General features: G+C 48.1%; 1 protein-coding gene across 3 annotated transcripts in view; it reads right to left on the bottom strand.

Annotated features, from left to right (window-relative positions):
* CSNK2A2 (casein kinase 2 alpha 2) overlaps positions 1–20,798 on the bottom strand; it is a 39,220-nt gene that overhangs the window by 5,088 nt on the left and 13,334 nt on the right. For 2 of the 3 annotated variants that reach the window (XM_065566843.1, XM_065566841.1), the window contains exons 4-11: positions 20,288–20,338; positions 11,878–11,937; positions 9,571–9,654; positions 7,605–7,715; positions 7,286–7,387; positions 6,747–6,847; positions 3,215–3,363; positions 2,831–2,924 (exon numbers count right to left, since the gene is read on the bottom strand). In XM_065566843.1, the coding sequence (XP_065422915.1) occupies positions 2,848–2,924; positions 3,215–3,363; positions 6,747–6,847; positions 7,286–7,387; positions 7,605–7,715; positions 9,571–9,654; positions 11,878–11,895 (642 nt within the window). In that variant the 5' untranslated portion in view covers positions 11,896–11,937; positions 20,288–20,338 and the 3' untranslated portion in view covers positions 2,831–2,847. The remainder of the gene's footprint in view (positions 1–2,830; positions 2,925–3,214; positions 3,364–6,746; positions 6,848–7,285; positions 7,388–7,604; positions 7,716–9,570; positions 9,655–11,877; positions 11,938–20,287; positions 20,339–20,798) is intronic. The other variant, XM_065566842.1, reaches the window with a different exon arrangement.

The raw sequence follows: 20,798 nt of genomic DNA, 5'->3' as shown, positions 1-20,798 counted from the left end.
GCTGCCGGGACACAGCTCCCTGCCTGTCTCGCTCCCCCACTGCGCAGGGGAAGTGAACAGGGTAGTGCTAAGGGCTGGGGGCAGCAGGGAAGCAGAAACTTGCACCCAGTGAGTACTGGCCCCTGCCAGATAGAGCCCCCTGCTGACCCCAACCCTTCAAGTGCAGCCACGTCCGCTTCCCATGCAGAGGCTCTGTCCAGCAGGGAAGTGGATGGGACTCTACCCTGAGGCCACGCTGAAGGGCCAGTGTCAGCAGGGGGCTCTGCCTGGCAGGGGGCCAGTGCTCCCAGGGTGCAGCCTTCAGCTCCCTGCTCAGAGTCCCCATCAACCTCCCCAGGGTAACTGCCAGTAGGTGGGTGCTGCAGCTATGCAAATGGGGGAGCTTGTTTCTGGCAGCTGAGATGTCTGCACGCAGCCACATCTGCTTCCCTTGCCGGACAGAGCCCACTCCTGGCCCTTCAGCCCGGCCCCATCAGCTCCTTGTGTGTCCACCCCCCCCCACAATTTGAAAGCTTCTGGTATAGATCATGGATTCTCGGACTTGGGGTTGTGAACACATCAGGCAATCACAACTGTTCAATCCATGTCTAAAAATGGGGGTGGGTCCCAGACAGGCAGGAGAGGGAATGGGGAGGCAGTGGGGGAGACACCATCCCAGAGTGAACACCCCCTGAGAACCATTAGTATAGGTTAAAACAAACAGTCCATTGGAGGGCCATAATTAACAAGGAACCTTCACTTTTGAAATGTTCCAACTTTCAAGAGCTTGAATCCTCAACTTGGCCACCGCATTAGTACTGGTCCTTACATTTCTTGTCCTAAACCAGGAAAGAAATGAAGAGCTGTTGCTATATCAGCATGTCCTTAATAGAGAACAGTCCAGCCACCCATACGGAGAAGCGTGTGTGAGTGTACGTGTGAGTGAGTGAACATGCAGATTAAGAATTCAGGACTTTTCAAGGAGTGGGACACATTGGGTTTCCCGGAAGGAGCGCTCTAGAAAACAACCCTGGTTTGACGTTTCAGTGGTGAGGGTATGTCTGTAGTTACATAAAACTACAGCTGGGGCAACGCAGGCTCAGGCCTATACCACTGCAGTGTCGATATTCAGGCTGGAACCTGGGCTCTGAGACCCTCCCCCAGCCTGAACATCGACACTGTAATTTCAGAGTCCTGCAACCCCGCAAGCGGGTTTTTTACACTGTAGCCGTACCCCGAGAGTCTGGCAAGCACAAAAGTTTATTCCCTGGGCATGAGCGACTCCCTTTGAACTCAACAGCGGCTAAAGTGATTTTGCGGAGACTTTCACCTCTGGGTTGAGACCAAGCATGAAAAGTATCAGGCCAAAAGGAGCTGGTGAGGGGAAGTTAAAGAGCCAGTTCTAATAAAAAGGGAAACTGGAACAGAAGTTAGAACTCAACCCTAACTACAGGATGCAAAGCCTTCAGCTGCTCTGCGTTTCTGCACCTCCCCATAGACTAGAAGACAACAGACGTTCATACGTATAGATATTTATTGGTTTCAGTGAATTATACAAATGGATTTGACCTGCTATCAATGCCAATATAACTTTATTGGGATATGGAATGTAAACAGATGTTTCAAATAGAAACATTCTAACCTTGTATTATAAAAAAAAAATTAAATATTTGACAATGCCGGAGAAGGAAATTCTGTGTTTAGGTGCTGGTGGCAAAACACTATCTCCGGTTTCTAGGTTTAGGAGGTTTCTAGAACCGCTGGATGAAATTACACACAGAACAAATAGAGGTGGCAACTGTGAGTTGTGGGGCTATAAAGCTATCAAGGGATCGGATGAAAAGCCACAAGAGAACCACCCTGCCCCCCAACAGAAACTTAGCCCCAGAATTCAGCATTTGGCTGATTGTTAACACACTACATGGACCCAAGCTCTGTCTCGGTAGCTATAATCACCCCAATAGCGCCACTCCCTCCCTGTTCCCACCACACCTCTGCTTCCTGATCCTCCCCCCTTGCTGTTCCCACTCCTGCATCCCCAAGCTCTCCTACTGCATTTCCTCACATCTTCATTCAATGGTGCTGGCGTGAAACACTCCAGATTCACCCTCTGGAAGTGTACTTCACCTGGCGTGAGTTATCACGTGTTACATGGCTGTATCTCTCATTACAGACAGTCTTGCAGGATCGGCTTTCCTGAGGTCTGTGGGAAAGTCTTTTGCCTGCTACAGAAAAAACCTTCTGCCTCTACATTCAGGACTTTCCCTAACAGGCCCACCACCTTTTCTGAATGCACTTGCAGGGGTGCTCACCTCTCTCTGAGCAACTTAGAAGGTGGCTGTTGGTTTTAAATGATCCAAACCAATCCCGAGACACACTTTTCCTCTGCAACTGAAACCGAAATGAAAGGGCCAAACTCGGACCTGGAGTGAGCGGGTGCGACTCCCAGACCTCAGAGCTGCATCTGCTTATACCCAGTCTGAATTTGGCCCCAAGTGTCCACAGTTCCAAAGGGCTTATTTATCTAGATGCATGCTATGGTCCACTGGTGGAATGGCAAGTTTGCTCCACCAGCGTGGTAGGAAAAGGCTGGATTGGAAAGGAAGAGCAGGCGCCATGGAAATGTGAACAAGAATCAGTCGCCGTGAGCCCTGGGTATCTTGCAAACCATTTGCCCAGGGCTTTGGTACCACAGGTTGAGTTACATTATCCACAACCACCAGAGAGGAACAGAGGTGTTAGCCCCCCAAAGGTTAGATTTCTGCTGAGTATAAATGGGGGAGGGGTCTTGGTTAGTCCCTTCACTGTGTGACTGAAGGTTTTGTTTTTATTTGTAAACATCTTGAGTTACCCGTTGTTTTCCAGTCTTCATCGTGCTGCTGTCAGGCCACTGGAGAGCACGGCATTTTCTGAGCTGGGCTGGGACTGCTCCTTCACCACCGGGTCTGCAAGAGACACAAGGATCAGCCAGGGACGGGAAGCAGCATTACTACGAGCAATATCAAAGCTTCACTTTCAGGAAAGCTTAGGTCCTTCCAAGGAACCCCCCTTCAAGCAGCACAAGCTTCCATTAGACTTTGGAGAACCTGGAATTCCAGCCATCAATATGATAGCAAGATCCATAGGGAGGTACTGAATGGAAGACCCACCTCCCACCTGATCAACAAACCCTCCTTTCCTTTTCCAGCCCAGTCATGTGACTCTGACCCCAGGTCTTGCTCCCCCCAGGACTCACAGAAATATGGGTGCTCCATAGCCTCTTTGGCAGTCAGTCTCTGTTGATGGTCATATCGCAGAAGTTTGTCCAGAAGGTCCAGGACTTCAGGACTGACCAGGTGTCTGTTCTCGCTATGGATGAAGTTCTCCCAGCGTTTTCGCGAGTGCCTGTAGCAGAGGGATGTCTTTCATTGTACAGACCAATCTCTGAATGGCACAGCAGCTACCATCAGACCCTAGGAGGGTTCACCTACCACACCCCATATGTGAATTTAAAGGGCAGTGTTGGATCTAATTAGAGCTACCTACCAACCCCCTCTACATGCAGAATCCAGCATTTCACTAGTGACACCCAACAAAGACAGTGCCACTCAAGCCTTTTCCTTTACAAGCCAGCATACTTGGCTTTTGGCAGCGCTGGGCTTGAGGGATACCTCAGTGATTTGAGCATAAGCCCAGGGTTGTGAGTTCAACCCTTGAGGGGGCCATTTAGGGATATGGGGCAAAAATTGGTTGGATGATTTAATTGGGGATTGGTCCTGCTTTGAGCAGGGGGTTGGACTAGATGACCTCCTGAGGTCCCTTCCAACCTGATATTCTAGGATATCCCAATGAGAGGGAGAGAACCGCACAGTAAGGCTAATTCAGATGTGCTCTCTGTATGACCAGCTTTACAGAGGTCCATTGCTGTCCAGGGTTCCATTCAATAAAGAACAGGCATGAATTCCAAACAACATGGGTGACAGCTAGGTTCGGTAGCCCGCAATGTGCAGGAGGTCAGACTAGATGATCAGGATGGCCCCTTCCGGCCTTAGTCTATCAGATACAAGGGCTTCAAAAGCAGGCTCAGAATGGCGAGAATGTCTCTAGTTTGAAGCCAGCCTTGCAAATTTCTACTTGCCATCACGCGAGATGGGTAATTTTACTCTGACAGACCAGTAAGAGATCATCATCAAAAGACTTTCAAAGCAATGCAATGGATTCAGCCACACATCTCCCACTAATTTTACTGGCAGAGGTGTGATTAAATCCCTTGCCCTGTTTAGAAAATATCAACCCTTGTTTCTCATTATCGTCATGGGAAAGGGTGGGCAAGTAGGTCCTGGGTCTGGGCTGGCAAATGTGTGTGACAATTTTGCAAGCTGGGAGCATGAAGGCAAAGCAATTTCTGGGATCTAAGGAAAGCACAGATCCCACATGTGGGGTCGGGAAGGAATTTCCCCCCAGATCAGATTGTGAGTGGCCTGGGGGATTTCTCGCCTTCCTCTGCTGCATGTGTTTGCGGTCACTTGTCAGGATTTCCCTGCCATTGCAGGGGCCTCAGATACTGGTGCACCTCGGTCCCCCTATGTTCTGCCTGCTTGCCTCCAGTGGGTCTAATTTTGGTTGTTGGGGTTAGCAACCAGATGCTAGGTGGTGGTGGTGGTGGTCTGTCGTATGCAAGAGGTCAGACCAGGATGAGCACAAGTCCATGGGGCCAGATGCGCTGCATCCGGGGGTGCTAAAGGAGTTGGCGGATGTGATTGCAGAGCCATTGGCCATTATCTTTGAAAACTCATGGCGATCGGGGGAGGTCCCAGATGACTGGAAAAAGGCTAATGTAGTGCCCATCTTTAAAAAAGGGAAGGAGGAGGATCCGGCGAACTACGGGCCAGTCAGCCTCACCTCAGTCCCTGGAAAAATCATGGAGCAGGTCCTCAAGGAATCAATTCTGAAGCACTTAGAGGAGAGGAAAGTGATCAGGAACAGTCAGCATGTATTCACCAAGGGGAAGTCGTGCCTGACTAACCTAATTGCCTTCTATGACAAGATAACTGGTTCTGTGGATGAGGGGAAAGCAGTGGACGTGTTATTCCTTGACTTCAGCAAAGCTTTTGATACAGTCTCCCACAGTATTCTTGCCAGCAAGTTAAAGAAGTATGGGCTGGATGAATGGACTATAAGGTGGATAGAAAGCTGGCTAGATCGTCGGGCTCAACGGGTAGTGATCAATGGCTCCATGTCTAGTTGGCAGCCGGTATCAAGCGGAGTGCCCCAAGGGTCGGTCCTGGGGCCGGTTTTGTTCAATATCTTCATTAATGATCTGGAGGGTGGCGTGGACTGCACTCTCAGCAAGTTTGCAGATGACACTAAACTGGGAGGAGTGGTAGATACGCTGGAGGGTAGAGATCGGATACAGAGGGACCTAGACAAATTAGAGGATTGGACCAAAAAACCTGATGAGGTTCAACAAGGACAAGTGCAGAGTCCTGCACTTAGGATGGAAGAATCCCATTCACTGCTACAGACTAGGGACCGAATGGCTAGGAAGCAGTTCTGCAGAAAAAGACCTAGGGGTTACAGTGGATAAGAAGCTGGATATGAGTCGACAGTGTGCCCTTGTTGCCAAGAAGGCAAACGGCATTTTGGGCTGTATAAGTAGGGGCATTGCCAGCAGACCGAGAGACGTGATCATTCCCCTCTATTCGACATTGGTGAGGCCTCATCTGGAGTACTGTGTCCAGTTTTGGGCTCCACACTACAAGAAGGATGTGGAAAAATTGGAAAGAGTCCAGCGGAGGGCAATAAAAATGATTAGGGGGCTGGAGCACATGACTTATGAGGAGAGACTGAGGGAACTGGGATTGTTTAGTCTGCAGAAAAGAAGAATGAGGGGGGATTTGATAGCTGCTTTCAACTACCTGAAAGGGGGCTCCAAAGAGGATGGATCTAGACTGTTCTCAGTGGTACCTGATGACAGAACAAGGAGTAATGGTCTCAAGTTGCAGTTGGGGAGGTTTAGGTTGGATATTAGGAAAAACTCTCTCACTAGGAGGGTGGTGAAGCACTTGAATGGGTTACCTAGGGAGGTGCATCTGAAGAAGTGAGGTTTTTACCCACGAAAGCTTATGCCAAATAAATCTGTTAGTCTTTAAGGTGCCACCAGACTCCTTGTTGTTTTTGTAGATACAGACTAACACGGCTACCCCCTGATACTAGGGAGGTGGTGGAATCTCCTTCCTTAGAGGTTTTTAAGGTCAGGCTTGACAAAGCCCTGGCTGGGATGATTTAGTTGGGAATTGGTCCTGCTCTGAGCAGGGGGTTGGACTAGATGACCTCCTGATGTCCCTTCCAACCCTGATATTCTAGGATTCTATGATCTGATGGTCCTTTCTGGCCTTAAACTCTATGACTGATTCGTAGAGGGGACAATTCCCAGCATCTGTGTTAGGTTCCCCCCCAATCCATTTCAGTCATTTTACTGGCATCATGAGGAATGTGAGATGCAGCCCCTAACATAGGGAGAAAAATAAACCTAGACGAGCTCTCGGAACCCGGGAGAGGCAGAGAACCAAATCTACTATGAAAATCTAGTGGCTTGTTCAGTGCATAGACAGCCAGAGGATAGAAAAAAAACCTAAGTTACATCAATAGCTAGATAACAGGCTGACAAATGACACTGCAGCCCAGGAGACCTAAAGCAGCACTTGTGCTTTGGAGTCACTCTTGGGATGGATGTTTAAGGAAAATAAACCAAAAGTCATGTTTTGCTTCTTGCCTCCCCTACTTACTGTCCCAGGATATCATTGAAGTGCGGATCCAGTTCTATGTGGTACTTCTTCAGATACCCATACAGTTCATCTGTGCCCAGAACCTTAGCAATGCGAACCAGCTGCAACAAAAGACAGATTTACAGAAGCAACAAGAGAAGGGCAGGTCACTGACTTAAGAGAATGTCCCACCACCACTGTACTGGATGGATGGATGGAAGGCTGCTGCATCCATGTTAACCACAAACAAGAGTGGGAAGTTAGTCCGTTAGCACCTGGGCAGCCAGACATTAGGAGCTCAGCATTGGGGAAATCCTGAGGTCCCAGGAAAGCTCCCTTGCAAATTTGTTTCTCCAGCACCACAACAATTTGTGCCACATATCACTGGACCTTCCAGAAGGCACACACTTTCTGTTGTGCAAGTCCTGACACCTCAGTTCAACCAAATGCATAACAATGCCTTACTAATCAGATGGTCCCAGCCCAGGAACCTCACCCCCAACCAACGGAAAGAGGCAAACAAGAATTCCCCCTTTCAGAGTCAGACAGCATCTCCTCACCTGGTCATAGTTGTCCTGGCCATGGAAGAAGGGCTCCTTTCGGAAGATCATGCTGGCCAGCATGCAGCCTAAACTCCACATGTCTAAGCTATAGTCATACATCTGAGGAGAGGAGAAGAAAATCAAATGGAGAAAGGTCACACTTGCCTTAGGTCCAAGCCCCAAAAGACCCCTAGTCAAAGGAGGCTCTCAGTTTTTCAACTTCATGGCAAAGTTGCTCTAACCTGGTAACCCCCAGAGGACAAATGGACAAACCCAAAGTGGCCTGAGTGCAACCACAAGCAACGCACTAAGTAGCGATTTGGATGCAGACTCTTACTTGGTAGTCCACAAGGAGCTCCGGTCCTTTGAAGTACCTCGAGGCCACGCGGACATTGTATTCCTGAGCTGGATGGTAGAACTCTGCCAAACCCCAGTCTATGAGCCGCAACTAAACATGCAATAAAAGAAAAACACACAGAGTAGGAGCAAACAGGTTTAGTTGCCAAGTACAAACAAGTCAGGTGAAGCCAAGTTTGCCAAAGCCTTTTTCAATGGTTTGGTGAAAGCCCGGAGCCCTTTGTGCAGTGATGCGGTATCGTCTGGACTCTGCTCGTGCTATCACCTCACTCTATTATCTGCGGTGCTTTGTGGCATTACCATGGCTCAGAGAATTCTCTGCCTTGCAACCCTAATCAAATAATCTATTGCTGGGTGACTCATGTGTTACTAACGCCACCAGTCAAATAAAAAGACAGTTAATTGGATGCTAGGGAACAAGCAGGAACCAGCCGCATTAAACAAAAATCAAAAGCACAGCTGGGCGTGAAGGCAGCATCAATGCTAACAAGTGGGAAGAGCTACGAGAGAGTCACTGGCTCGAGCAGAGGGGATGAGCTGCCCTTTCAGGTGAGAAATGCAGACTGCACCACACTTGCATGGACCTGCAGATGGCGTTATAAGTGCCAGGGAGACTATCAACCCCTGAGCTGCCGGCATCGGCTGGGAGACCACTACTGCTGATTCACAGGGAGGGAACGGTGGCTTAGCAGCTCAGGAGAAATATGCATGTGGGAGGACTCCAAGGCATCACTTGAACTGGGCAGATGGAGGGAAAGACCCTGAGATACCACTGTCCCTTTGGTATATGCAGCATCTACCCCAAATGGGAAAGGGGAAAATCAGCAGTTCACTGCCGCATGCAGCCATGAAGTTAAGATGGCACTCCAGTGCTGGACATCAGGTTGCTGACACAATGGGCAAGTACCCACTAAGGTATTTTATCCCATGGATTGACCAGTGTCCATCAAAAATGACACAGGACAGAAGTGGAAAAAGAGGCCACAGTATTGCACATGGCAGGCCAGTGCAGATAAGCCACAGGCTTTCATCTAGGAGATCAAGCCAGTCTAGTGACTGCAGGTGAAAGGAGGTTATCCACTAACTTCATCCACTTAGAAAAGTCATCTGAAACCTACAATAGCTACAGAATTCAGAGGGGGACACAGCGCTCAAGCCAGTGGAGTGAAGTTACTCGAGGGCTCTGAAAATGCTGTGGTCTCACATAATACAGATGAGCCAGGGCTGGAGCAACAGCTGCTACTCTGAGCCTCTTGGCTTTTGGGGATTTAACTGGGGGAAGGGTCTTCTACTTAGCAGGTTTAAAAACAAACCAAACCAAACGCTAGAGAACTGCTAGATTCCACACACCCCCCACGCACCAATATCACCTGTCCCTTAAGAAAGCAAAACTCTGTATTGAGACTATAACTTCACTGGATCCAACGACAGGAGAAGCTTACGTTCCCAGTGTATAAAATCCATGTACTCTTCAGACAAGATAGGATGTCACATCCAAACAATCGTAACGATCACACTGTCCAACAGAGGAACTTCTGCCCATCTGTCCTCTCACTTGTGCCCCATCCCCCTCCCTCTATTTCTCTTACCCCCCTGCCCCAAGCTTTCCAGACGGTAGCAGTAACCCTTCTCTTTTAGCAAAGGTTGGAAACCACTCCCCAAATAACCAGAGGAATTGGAGTAATTAGAAGCAATCCCCTCCCCATCCTGGCCAAGTCAGAGCACTTTGCTTCTGTAGAGCTCAGAGAAAAGGCAGCAGAAGTCAAGTATGCTAGCTCAGACAGACAATCCCCAATACATGTAGAGTACAAGTGATCTCACTCGGGGAAGAGAGAGTGGTTGGGGGCGGGAATAAGAAAGCAGCAGCCTAGACTATGGACACCGTGGTGGCAAAGTTTCAAGCTGCCCTGAAACCTCGATAACTTTGGGCCCCACGGCAGCAGTACCTTTTTCTGTTGGTGGTCTATCATGACGTTGTGGGGTTTGACGTCCCTGTGCATGATCCCCATGCTGTGACAGTAATCCAGGGCCTGGCAGACAGACAATATACATTTATGTTAGACAAACCAGTAAACACAGACAAAAGTCCACGATGTAGCACATGGTTCTCCGGCCAATAAAGTAGGTGTGCCCGAATGAAGAGAGTACAGAACCTGAAGGACTCCGAACAACCAGGACCCTTGTTTCGCTCACTATCCTGGTTGTGGCAGAAGTGGCATGTTGCTGGTAGAGAACAAGAGGACTATGCAGCTGCCATTCTACACTTGGTTCATTTGTTGTACAAGGCCCCGACTCCTGGATCTGTGCTCCCAGCATGTACTTCAGAGCTCAAGAGCCAGTGAGATAGATGTCCTATCAGTAGATAGGTCCACAACCACAAGTGACTGGCCGTCATTTCCGCTGTCACTGCTGGCAGGAGAGGAACTCCCCAGGAATGCAGCGATTTCTACCATTTGCTCAATGTTTTAGGGCCTTTGAGGATGGCTTTTCTTTTGAGCCTCCAGAATTTGCTTGGATCTACCAATAATTTCTAAACCAAGATCACACATGTGCAAGGCGCATAATGACTTGAACACTATGGAAGGAATGACGACGTGGTTCAAAGAACAAGGCAGGAAACACAAGCAGAGAGTGCACAGACCTGAGTTCTACTCTCAGCTTGAGGACCCTGGACCAGCTGTGTCTCTGTGAAGCTGTTCTCCGTGTATTAAGTGAGGAGTATGCAGCTTCTCTACCTCTAAGAGATGGCGGAGCTAAATCTATCAAGGTTTGTCAAGTGCTCGGAGATCCTCACATGGAAGACACTGAAAGAGGCCAACGCATTCTCTACCTTCGCTGTCTTTGTGAAGCTGAATTCCTTATGCCGTTTGTCTGGGAGGGAAATCCCCTTCTGATTGAATTCAAGGCATGCTGTGAAGCTCCAGGCTCTTCTATTTTTATTGAAATGAGGGAGAGGAACAAGGCAGTAGACAGACACAATCATTCCCTGAAAGGACTGGGAACACGGACGGGTAGCCACAGCTTGGGCTGGCTAGGAGATCTATCCCAAGTGGTCATCTTGAGTCACTGACTCCTGGAGTGGACACTCCAGGGCTCGAGCAATCTTCTCTGACACTTCCAGACCCAAAGCCAGCTCAAAAGGCCTGGAAATGGCAGTTTTAATCATCCAGTTGCCCTGCTGGGAACCAAGACAGACAACAGCGGCTGCCTTGGCAGAGATTCAACACGATAGTGCCCAGAGCACAGCTTTGAGAACTGAAGTGCTCTGCTAGCTCCTTCACACTGAAGCTTGAGATCCCATAGAGACGGTTCAGCAGATCTCAAAACCTGCCACATGGTGGTACGCCAGCCTCTCAAGAGAAGGAGTGGGGCAGTCTAATGAAACCAAAAGAGCGTAAGGGCACACACTGCTCACTTGAGGATGGCATTCATCCCTTTTCTTCCCTCTCTGTCATTTGAAAGAAGAACCAGCCAAATAGAAACTTACAGTAAGGCACCTAAGTCGGGTCTCAAAGGGCCTTAGTGACCCTAACAGATGTAAGTCAAATACCAGCAGAGCCATGGGGGTCTAAAGCCTCAGCCCCACCGACAGAAAACACTTGGGGCTTTGAAAGATTTCAAAGCATTTAACCAGCCAGCTTGTTTCTGACCCACAGGCTCATTCAGGGGAAGGAAGATTTGAAGCCACCTACCTCCCACCCAACTCCCTAATTGCCCTGGTGACTCTGGACAATTGGGGCTACCAAAGCAAGTTCTGTAAAAGCTCAGGAAAATGCCCCTCTTGGGCATGCGCTCAGGTTCTGCGAGATCAAGACAACACAGGGTTGGTGATCCACCCCCTCTGGCTTTGCATAATGCCAACCATGCCTAGCTCACCTTGGCTACTCCCTTCACCCCACCCACTTCCAGCGCTTTGTCCCTGGTGCTTTACTCTCCACTTACCTACACAGTCACTACTGATAGGGAACTCCTTTCTGGAAAAAGACCAGATACCGACAGTATAAAAGACAACTAAAGAGCCCCAGTTCAGTTCTGAACCTCCCACCTTCTTCTCTCCTCCACAGAGGCTGGTTGGTTTGATCTTCTCACGCCAACCCTCCCCAATGGGCTCTTATGTGACAACAATTCTGCATCAACTACCAGAGAGGGAACAAGCCGAAGAGTCAATTTGCCAGAGGGCTGCTCCAGGAATTCTGCCATTGCCTCAGAGACCTTCATTCCCCCAGCCCAGACTCTTCATGACCATCACTCACCTTGAGCAGCTCATACATATAAAACCGAATATCAAAGTCTGTCAGGATCTGGTACAGTTGCTGAAACAGATTGTGGGAGAGAAAGAGAAGGGAAAATAAATATTCAGATCTTGATTGTTTTAGTCTAAAACTGCACCTCTTAGTTCCTAACCCCCACGTCTTCAAGTACTGAAGCCACTCTGCATCCTTTTCTAATGCCGGGAGCCAGGGCCTGAACTCAACGGGAGTGCCAGGTATCAGTGTAGGGTTACGTTGGTTAGCAGGATATGGACATGGAGATGAGGACACAGATTCGGCAGTGGGGAATGTCGGCATCCTACAGACCCGTCATTGCCCCTTTGCTTCCCCTAGACTGGATGATCCCCTGCAACATCAGACAGCAGCTGCTTAGGAGAATATTAGCGTTCACATTTCCGCTGCGTATCGAGACTCTCTACACTAATCAAGAAGGCTAGAGTGACAGCTGCCGCAAAGGGACAGAGAGAGTAACATGGAAGGGAAAAGCAGTTCAGAGACATCATCGCAAGGTGGGAAAGAGATCACAGTATTGAGTCCATTACTGGCAGTGTAAGTGATCTACACAATCTCACTCTCTCCTATTGGGATTAGTAATCACTGCTACTGGAAAGCAGCAGGGGAAGCATTTAAGACCCAGGGTGCACTTTAAAGCACAACTCATCAGCAATACCACTAATATCTTTGTCACCCAGTCACGCCCAGCGTGAGCCTCCCCTTGGGTCACGATTTAGCATTTCACTTTATATCCATCATCGGCACCTTCCTCAGCCCGACCCGGTTTCACTGCTCTTACCCCATGGGGTGAGCTCTTCCCTCCTTCCCAAGAGGCCCAGCATGGCGCTAGGAAGCAGCAGCTATGCGAAGCATGACATGCACATTGAGTTTTATAGAAAATAGCAGGACTGAACCTTTTTTCCTTTTTAATAAACAAGCGTCTCCTCAAAGCCCAGTCAAATTGTTTGATTTCATTAACTTCAAAGCCAGCTGCTGGCTCAGGGCATTGCCTGGTAGTTTCAAGAAAACCCCACCGTGGCGATTTGAGATTCACATTCCAAGAAACTAGAGCTGATCCTGAATTCTCTTCAGCTCTGGAGCGGTGTCCGGTTAAACGCTGAAGAGTGATGTAAACAAGTCACCGCCTATGCCCAAGGCGCCCTCAGCAACGCTCCTGAACAGCCCAGCCTTCACCATCCCTGCTCCAATAAGCTGCCTATTCATCCAGCAATGTACAAAGAACATTTACAAGCCCAGGAACTGTTTAGTGCCTCTTGGGGTGCAAACTCAATTCGATTTTCATGAGCTCGGGTGATCCTAACATCCAAGCGCAACTCGGTGAAGCAGGCACAAGTCAGCAAGGACGAGACAAAGATACAGCAATAAGCTACAACAGGCTGTCTGTTGGCTACTGGGGCTCACCGGAGAACCTTCTGCTCTCCTCCAGCACACCAGCAGCCTTCTTACGCGTGCCCTGGAGCAGATTAGTGCTAGTGGAGCACAGCTCTTTCATCTGAACATTTCTTTAGTTTTCAAACAAGCCATTTTGAAAAGTTTGGGGGTTTATGAAATTAATCTTTCCACGAAGGACAGACCATAATCATCTTCACGAACATAGCACCTTTCCGCTGTAGATTTGAGACAGCTGGGACAGATTATTGTTCCCATTTTACAGATGGAAAATGAGAGACTGAGGCCCATATCCTCAAAAATACTTAGGCAACTAACTCCCGTGCCTCCCCAAACAGCCTGGCCCCCGCCCCCTATCTGCCCCCCTCAGAATCCCCAACCCCCCCTGCTCCTTGGCCCCGACCCCCCCTTCCCACGATCCCCCGCCCCTAGCGGCCCCCCCGGGACCCCACCCTCTAGCCAACCCCCCCGCTCCCTGTCCCCTGACTGCCTCAACCCCTATCCATACCCCTGCCCCCTGACAGGCCCCCCCGGGACTCCCATGCCTATCCAACCGCCCCCTGCTCCCTGATTGCCCCCTGGGACCCTCTGCCCCTTATCCAACCCCCCCGCTCCCCGCCCCCTTACCATGCCGCTCAGAGCGCCAGGACTGGCAACCGCGCCGCCCGGCCAGAGCCAGCTGCCCCGCTGCGCTGCCCGGCAGGAGCTCACAGCCCCGCCGCCCAGAGCACTGGCAGCACAGCAAGCTGAGGCTGGGGGGGACAGCAGGGGAGGGGCAGGGGCTAGCCTCCTCGGCCGGGAGCTCAAGGGGCGGGCAGGACAGTCCTGTGGGCCGGATGTGGCCCGCGGGCCGTAGTTTGCCCACCTCTGGGATAGAACCAAGTGCTCTCATTCCTTAGTCCCATGTCGGGCTGCCTTCTCCCAAGAGCCTGACAAACGTATTCTAACTATTATCCCCTCCCAGCACCATTCCCCTGAAGCAAGGCTGTCTTTTCAGCTGAAGTTTGTTGCCCAACAGCCTCTTTCAACACACTTCCTTGTACAAACGGAATATGAAATACAGAACCGTTCCCTACGTTTTCACAAGAGAAAGTCAGAGAAGTTGCTGGAGGTGCTCACGCTACTGCTGAATGGACGGCTTGGCACAAGGGTGGAATGGGGCATTTTAAAACTCTCTTCCTGAGCCTTCCTCTCTAGCTGCCTTGTACCATTTTACGCCCACTGATTGTTTCTACCACCCTTTTAACCTGCTCAGCACGGGGCCTTTTAAAGCCAGAGCCAAGGTCTCCACAGCATGGTGCACCAATAAGAACATAGCTTTGGGAAATCTCGGTCCACGGAGAGAGAACTAAAATGAACATCCTCCCAGCAGGGTTCCAGACTCTCTCTATTTAAAGCTATTTACAGAGCCCTGGCAGGTCCCTTCATCACCAAGTTCTCACCAGAGTTCCGTTCTCGCGCTCTGTTCTCAGTGTGGTTTTAGTCTGAAGGGTGACAAACATCACTGTGAGGCTCTGTATCTCGATGATTTCTGTTAACATCTGCTCGGTTAACTGCCAGCCCAATCAAACTGAACCTGGGCTCTGCTCTGCCAGTCAAACTGGTCTCTTTCCTTCTCGTGCATCAGCACCAGCAACAAAGGCTCCACAGGCCAATCAGGCCTTCAGAGGCACCTGTACAGCCCTCAAGGGCTTTCAGTGGGTTTGTACAGATGGAATTGATTGCCGTTGAACAATTCTATTGATGCCCAAGAAGGAACCAGCAGGGTTAAGAGGAATTAACCAGTAAACACTTTTCTCATTACAGTGAGCTAGTCTGCCTGCCTACGCAGGGGGCACAGATTTCGGGAACAAGGCACTGTTCTTTTTATGACTTTTCAACATAGTACTGCATTTAAGGGGTGCTGCTTGGAGGTGTAAAGCATTCAAATGGGATCACTTGAAAACCATTTGCCTGTTGGCTGCCGGTGTTTATAGCTAAGCTAAGAAGCAGTTTTATTTCATGCCTTTATATCCCATGAATGTGTTGCAAATGTAGTGGGAAAGTATATTTATCCTCAATATGCAGAAGTTTGGGTGTGAAGGTGCAGGGAAGCGGTCACTCAAGAGGTGAAAAATAGAACTAAAGGGAATCCCAGGACACTGGACTCCTAGCAGCCTGCCTGCATCACCCAATACACAGAGAAAGAGGACGGACCAGCTATCCCATCCTCATATTCTATGATCATCTCCATCCTGGGTAGAGATGTAATCCAATTGCTCCAAAAGTTATCTGGATAAAGCTCCTTCACTTTCTTCTACTCTGCCCCATACAGCCTGGATCTCCCTTCCTGATCTGCTGTGCACCCCTGCCATGTCTTCCTCTCAAACACCTCTTCTAAACAGCCTGTCAACTCTACTCCTGCCTTTCAAAGTGGGAGCTGCTAAAAACAAGATAGCACAACGTGTGCAGTGCTGCTCGAAAGAGACTCCATCTTTCTCTTCGAGGCAGGAGCCATTATCTTGCAGACCTACGAGTACCACACATTTCTGGTACTATGCAAATATGCATCATTTGAAGGTTGTTGGGGGAGAAAGTAGGCGTTTGGGACAGGGGCGGCTCCAGACACCAGCGCAGCAAGCACGTGCCTCGGGCGGCAAGCCGTGGGGGGCGGCCTGCCTGCCGGTCGCCGTGAGGGCGGCAGTCAGGCTGCCTTCGGCAGCATGCCTGCGGTAGGTTCACTAGTCCTGCGGTTTCGGCGGCAATTCAGCAGGGGGTACACCGAAGGCGCGGGACTGGCAGACCTCCTACAGGCATGCCGCCGACTCCGCGATACCAGCGGATCTCCCGCAGGTGTGCCGCTGAAAGCCGCCTGACTGCCGTGCTTGGGACGGCAAAATACATAGAGCCGCCCCTGGTTTGGGAGCATGGAGACATGTCAGCTGTTTTAACTTCCAGTTGGAAACAGAAAGACAATGGGCACTTTGTGCCTCTACCTAATGACCATTTGCCTGACTTTCATTTTGTCTGAAGTAACAATTTAAGGCAATCATTTGTGGGTAGCTTGTGACCTCAAAGATAACCATAAGTATAAACAAAATTTAAGAGAAACGTTGGTCACTCATTAAGACTCAAGTAGAGACATTCTGTTTCACGTGAGAAAATAATTTAAGTATGAGTTTTCAAACTCTGGCTCATCAAGCCCGTAGATATACAATTAAGCAGTTTAAGATTATAATTTGACCAATTTAAAAGGTAAGGTATTCATCTACTTAAGGTATTTCTAGGGCCACCTATCACCACAGAATCCAAATATCATTTTAAAATATTTAAATTCCTTTGATTCTAAAGTTTGAGAGTCCCTAAATCTGGGAACTCCAGTAGCTTTTCTTTAGGTCGGACCTACAATGTTTTAAGCTCCACTCTTGCAAAGACAGACCATAAGGCAGCTAAGGGAGTCCAAGCAGCACTATTCTCAGGGTTATGCAGATACCACTGGCAATGCTTGTGCTCCAAAGAAAGTGACATTAACCAAGTAGCGTAACAAGCAATTAACATTAAGCAAAAATGTAATTTTGCTGAAAGCACAAGGGAAAGCATTTGCCAGAAAAGAAGATCAATAAGGACATTTTCTAGCTTCAAAGAGGATATTACAAATGAGAGAGAGAAAGATAAAAATGTAATACCGTCAAGTATCTGGCAGTGGCCCATCATAGTCAAAACAGTCACTTGGAACCAGCTTGAGAACCCTCCGCTCATGCTCTGACAATTTTTTCTGAGACACACACACAAGGTTGTCACACCGCCATTGGGTGTACAAGTAATTATAGTGATCACAAGTTCAAGCATTTAGCATATGGACCAACGCCACCAAAATGAGTAAGAGGACAATTCCCTATCACTTGAATTAGAAACATGGAGCACTGAAAGAAAGAAGGAAAAAACTGAAACAAGTTGGAAAGCTTCCAGTTTAAGTCTCCAGACATCTTATTAATAGGGTTCAAGGAGAGCCAGTGAGAACTGACATAAGGATTATTGGACCTGTTTTCACTCAGCCCTCCAAGCACGTCGCTCCTGTCTTAATAGAGAGAAAGAGACGCTGGGGCTTTATTTTAAAATGAGAGATCCTCTTGTGCGTTTTTGCATGTGCATTGGCTAGATAGGCATTCAGTCATCTGTGCATGTAAATACATGAACCTGAAAACTCAAAAAATGCAGGTCCTAAACAAGGCTACGGAGGTTTAAGCTATAAATCTACTACTCTTTCCTAGTCAGGCTGAATGTCTCATGATGTAGACAGGATTTTCATATTTTCAGTTTCAAGCAAAGTTTTCCAGTTCTGTCGCATATCAATCAGCAGAAGTCAGACAGTAAAATAAAGAATCTTTAAAACTTGAACTCATATTTGCGTCTTGATGAACCTCAAGACTCAGTCTTTTATATTTACTTTGTAATGATTCATTTTAAAACCATTTAATTTCTTTTGATGCAATGGCCACAACTCAGCAATGCAACTTCTGACGTCCTGTTCAGATATGAACAACATGGGTAACAATGCACAACTTAGCTTGCAATCACTGGGGAAAATAAAGCAAGCAACTATTCCTGTTCTTGGTGGGAATGACAGTTTGCTAGGAATGTGGCACACAATCCATACCAAACCATCAGGAGAGACCATTTAACTCCCCTGTTACTGTATCCTCTGACCATAATACCCAGATATCTTCATGTTTAGAACAGTATTTAGGAGACAGCATTATCTGGTAAGAACTGGGTAGGTTTTCATAGAATCATAGAACTGGAAGGGATCTCAAGAGGTCATCTAGTCCAGTGCCCTGCACTCAAGGCAGGACGAAGTATTATCTAGACCATCCCTGATGTGTGTTTGTCTCGAGTTGTTAAATCGAATATCTCCCCCCATGCTATACCAGCTGGGGAAGTGAGAATCAAATCACTGACTTGGAAATATGCCCTGCTTTGGATTTTTGTGTAGAGACATGATTAGGCACACGTGGCTTTTCGGGATAGCAAGAAGGGATCCTTGTTCAAAACAATTTGATTTGCTACCCTAGGGCTTGGCTTTATCTCATGCTGTTTGTTAAAAAGTGTAAACGAAGTGTAATGAGTACTTCAAAAGATTTTCAGCCATCAACCAAAATGGCTATGTCCTGGGGGCCAAATGCCTAAAGGCAGCATGCTTGGTGTGTACAGAAGTCCATAGTTCAGAACAGTACACCCTGTTTGCACAATCCAGCTGATTCAAATTAAACCCAGACAAATCAAGGTCATTTTAATTAGCCCAGAAAGGTTGCTGCATAACACTGCCCTTGTTGCCATTTACTTTAATGGGGCAATGCTCACTCCCCCTCAAACACTCACAGGACAGATGCTCTTGCACGTTACTATATACTGGTCTCTCTGCTAAATCCCTACACAGCGTAAATAATGTCCAAAATGCTGCAGCCAGATTAACTACGTGCACTGGCTGTGGTCAGCACATTACAGTAGCACTTGACTCACTACACTGCCTCCTGCAAGTTTTCAGTGACTGAGGCCAAAGTTGATAGTAGCCCCATCTTGAGGGAAAGGGTTCCCAAGGCTGGGTATTAACCTTCTTGGTAACCCATAGGTTTGCAATGCGATGTGTGGAACACAGGGAACACTTATTCTCTAAGCTCTGAACTCAGGGGGTTTCTTCTTTTTACTTCCTCTCCTCCTTTTCCCCATATTCTAGCAACTCCACCTCTGAGAGGCCTGGAATTTGAACTCTTTTGGGACCATCCTGGAGTGCAGAGAAATTCACTAGAGAGCAAAGGGATGCAATGTAATAACCCTGGGACCAAAGGTGTCGAAGCACCTAAAGATACATAGAGGTGCTTAGGTGCTTAAATCCCATTGATTTAAATGAGAGCTCATTAGGTGCCTATCTGTATCTTTAGGCACCTAAATACCTTTAAAAATCTGCTGACCGGGAGTGAAGGACCAAGTTCTGCTCCTCTCCGTAACAGCAAGTTGTACCGACAACAGCCTAGTGACATTCCTTGTACATTTCTTCAGTACTTTGAGGCCTAAATCCTAAGAAGCGAGCATCTCCTAACAGTTCACACACTCAGTCACGTTATTCGACATCACAGGACAGTATTTTCCTACATATGGAGTAAGAAAACGGCTCGGAGACAGTGGGGTGCTAACTGACGGCTGTTAGAATTAATTATGAATGACTTGCTAAAAGGCCATCTCGCAGAGTTAATAACTTATAATACAAGGCGGGATAACCTGGAGCAAGGAGGGATAACCACACCTACTTCAGAAAGTTACTAACTACACAGATTAGCTCATTTCCCCCAGCCAGAAACTGTTACAGTAGCAAATATGCTCACTGATGGACCAACTTAGAGAGGATCACCAGAGGAAAGAGAAATATTCCACTCAGCTCCCCAACTAACACAAAGGAAGAAAATATACAGCAGTCTGGAAAAAAGCTTTACATCTCCTCCAACATAGGCCATGTCACACCTTGGCTATGATCTTTCCAAGTGAGAACACTCACTCTCAGACCTTAAGTCACGACTCTACACACCAGCTCCGCAGAATTTCTATGCAAATCAATGCCACCATCTCCATCAACAGCCCTGCCATAAATAGAGTATGATAGCAGAGGGATTAACTTAGATTTAAAATACAGCACAGCAGCAGTTGCTATGTTGAGAGAGGGTAACTAGGAAATGCAATAAACTCTCCCGTTTTCCTATATCCTTGGAACTCGCACCTCAAAGTCACAAGGAGGGACAGCTGGGCAGTTTCGAGTTTTATTTCTCAGAGCCGTACTCAATCTGTGTTGGCTGAAGTTACAAGGGAAGGTGGTGTATAGACCAAATCCATTATTTCCCCCACTGTTGTCAACAGCAACTTGGCTTTTCAAAGGGTCTCCAGTAAACCTGGTGTATGGCAAATTTAGAGGACCTTGAGACCTCCCACCTCCCCCAGTTTGGTACAGAGACAAACTCACCTTAAAATCTGTATTATTGATGTACTCAAACACCAAAGCTGGGGTCTTTGACTGCAAGAGAGAAAGGTGAATGGTTTAGCCATCTTCCTGCAAGAGCAGTACCTTCTGCCCTTTCTGAGCCCCGTAATTCTGACTGACAAAAAACACACTTGCATTTACTTTCCTGCCCCAAGCTTTTGCCCACTGTTGTGCCCCACACAACAGGGTAGGAACACTCTGCTACCAAAGTGTGCTGGAACAAATGCTTATTACCCACACAGCTAGCATCAGCTAGGCATTTCCCACCATGCTTTTCCCCTCCAGCTGGTTGATCACAGATAGCATAAGATGTTAGTGCACAGCAAGGTGAAATGTATCGCCTCACAGCTGAGCTGGTAAATGAAATTGTATCATTCTCTTGCTAATACTTAGAACTTACTAATCGTTTTCTCTTGTAGTTGTCAATAAACTAGAAGGTCATGTGACCCAGCCCAACAACCCCTTCCCTTATCATCCCCCCAACCAACAAAGA

The sequence above is a fragment of the Chrysemys picta genome, chromosome 14 (assembly GCF_011386835.1).
Source record: "Chrysemys picta bellii isolate R12L10 chromosome 14, ASM1138683v2, whole genome shotgun sequence".
NCBI lineage: Eukaryota > Metazoa > Chordata > Testudines > Emydidae > Chrysemys > Chrysemys picta.
This window is presented reverse-complemented; position numbering and strand designations above follow the sequence as displayed.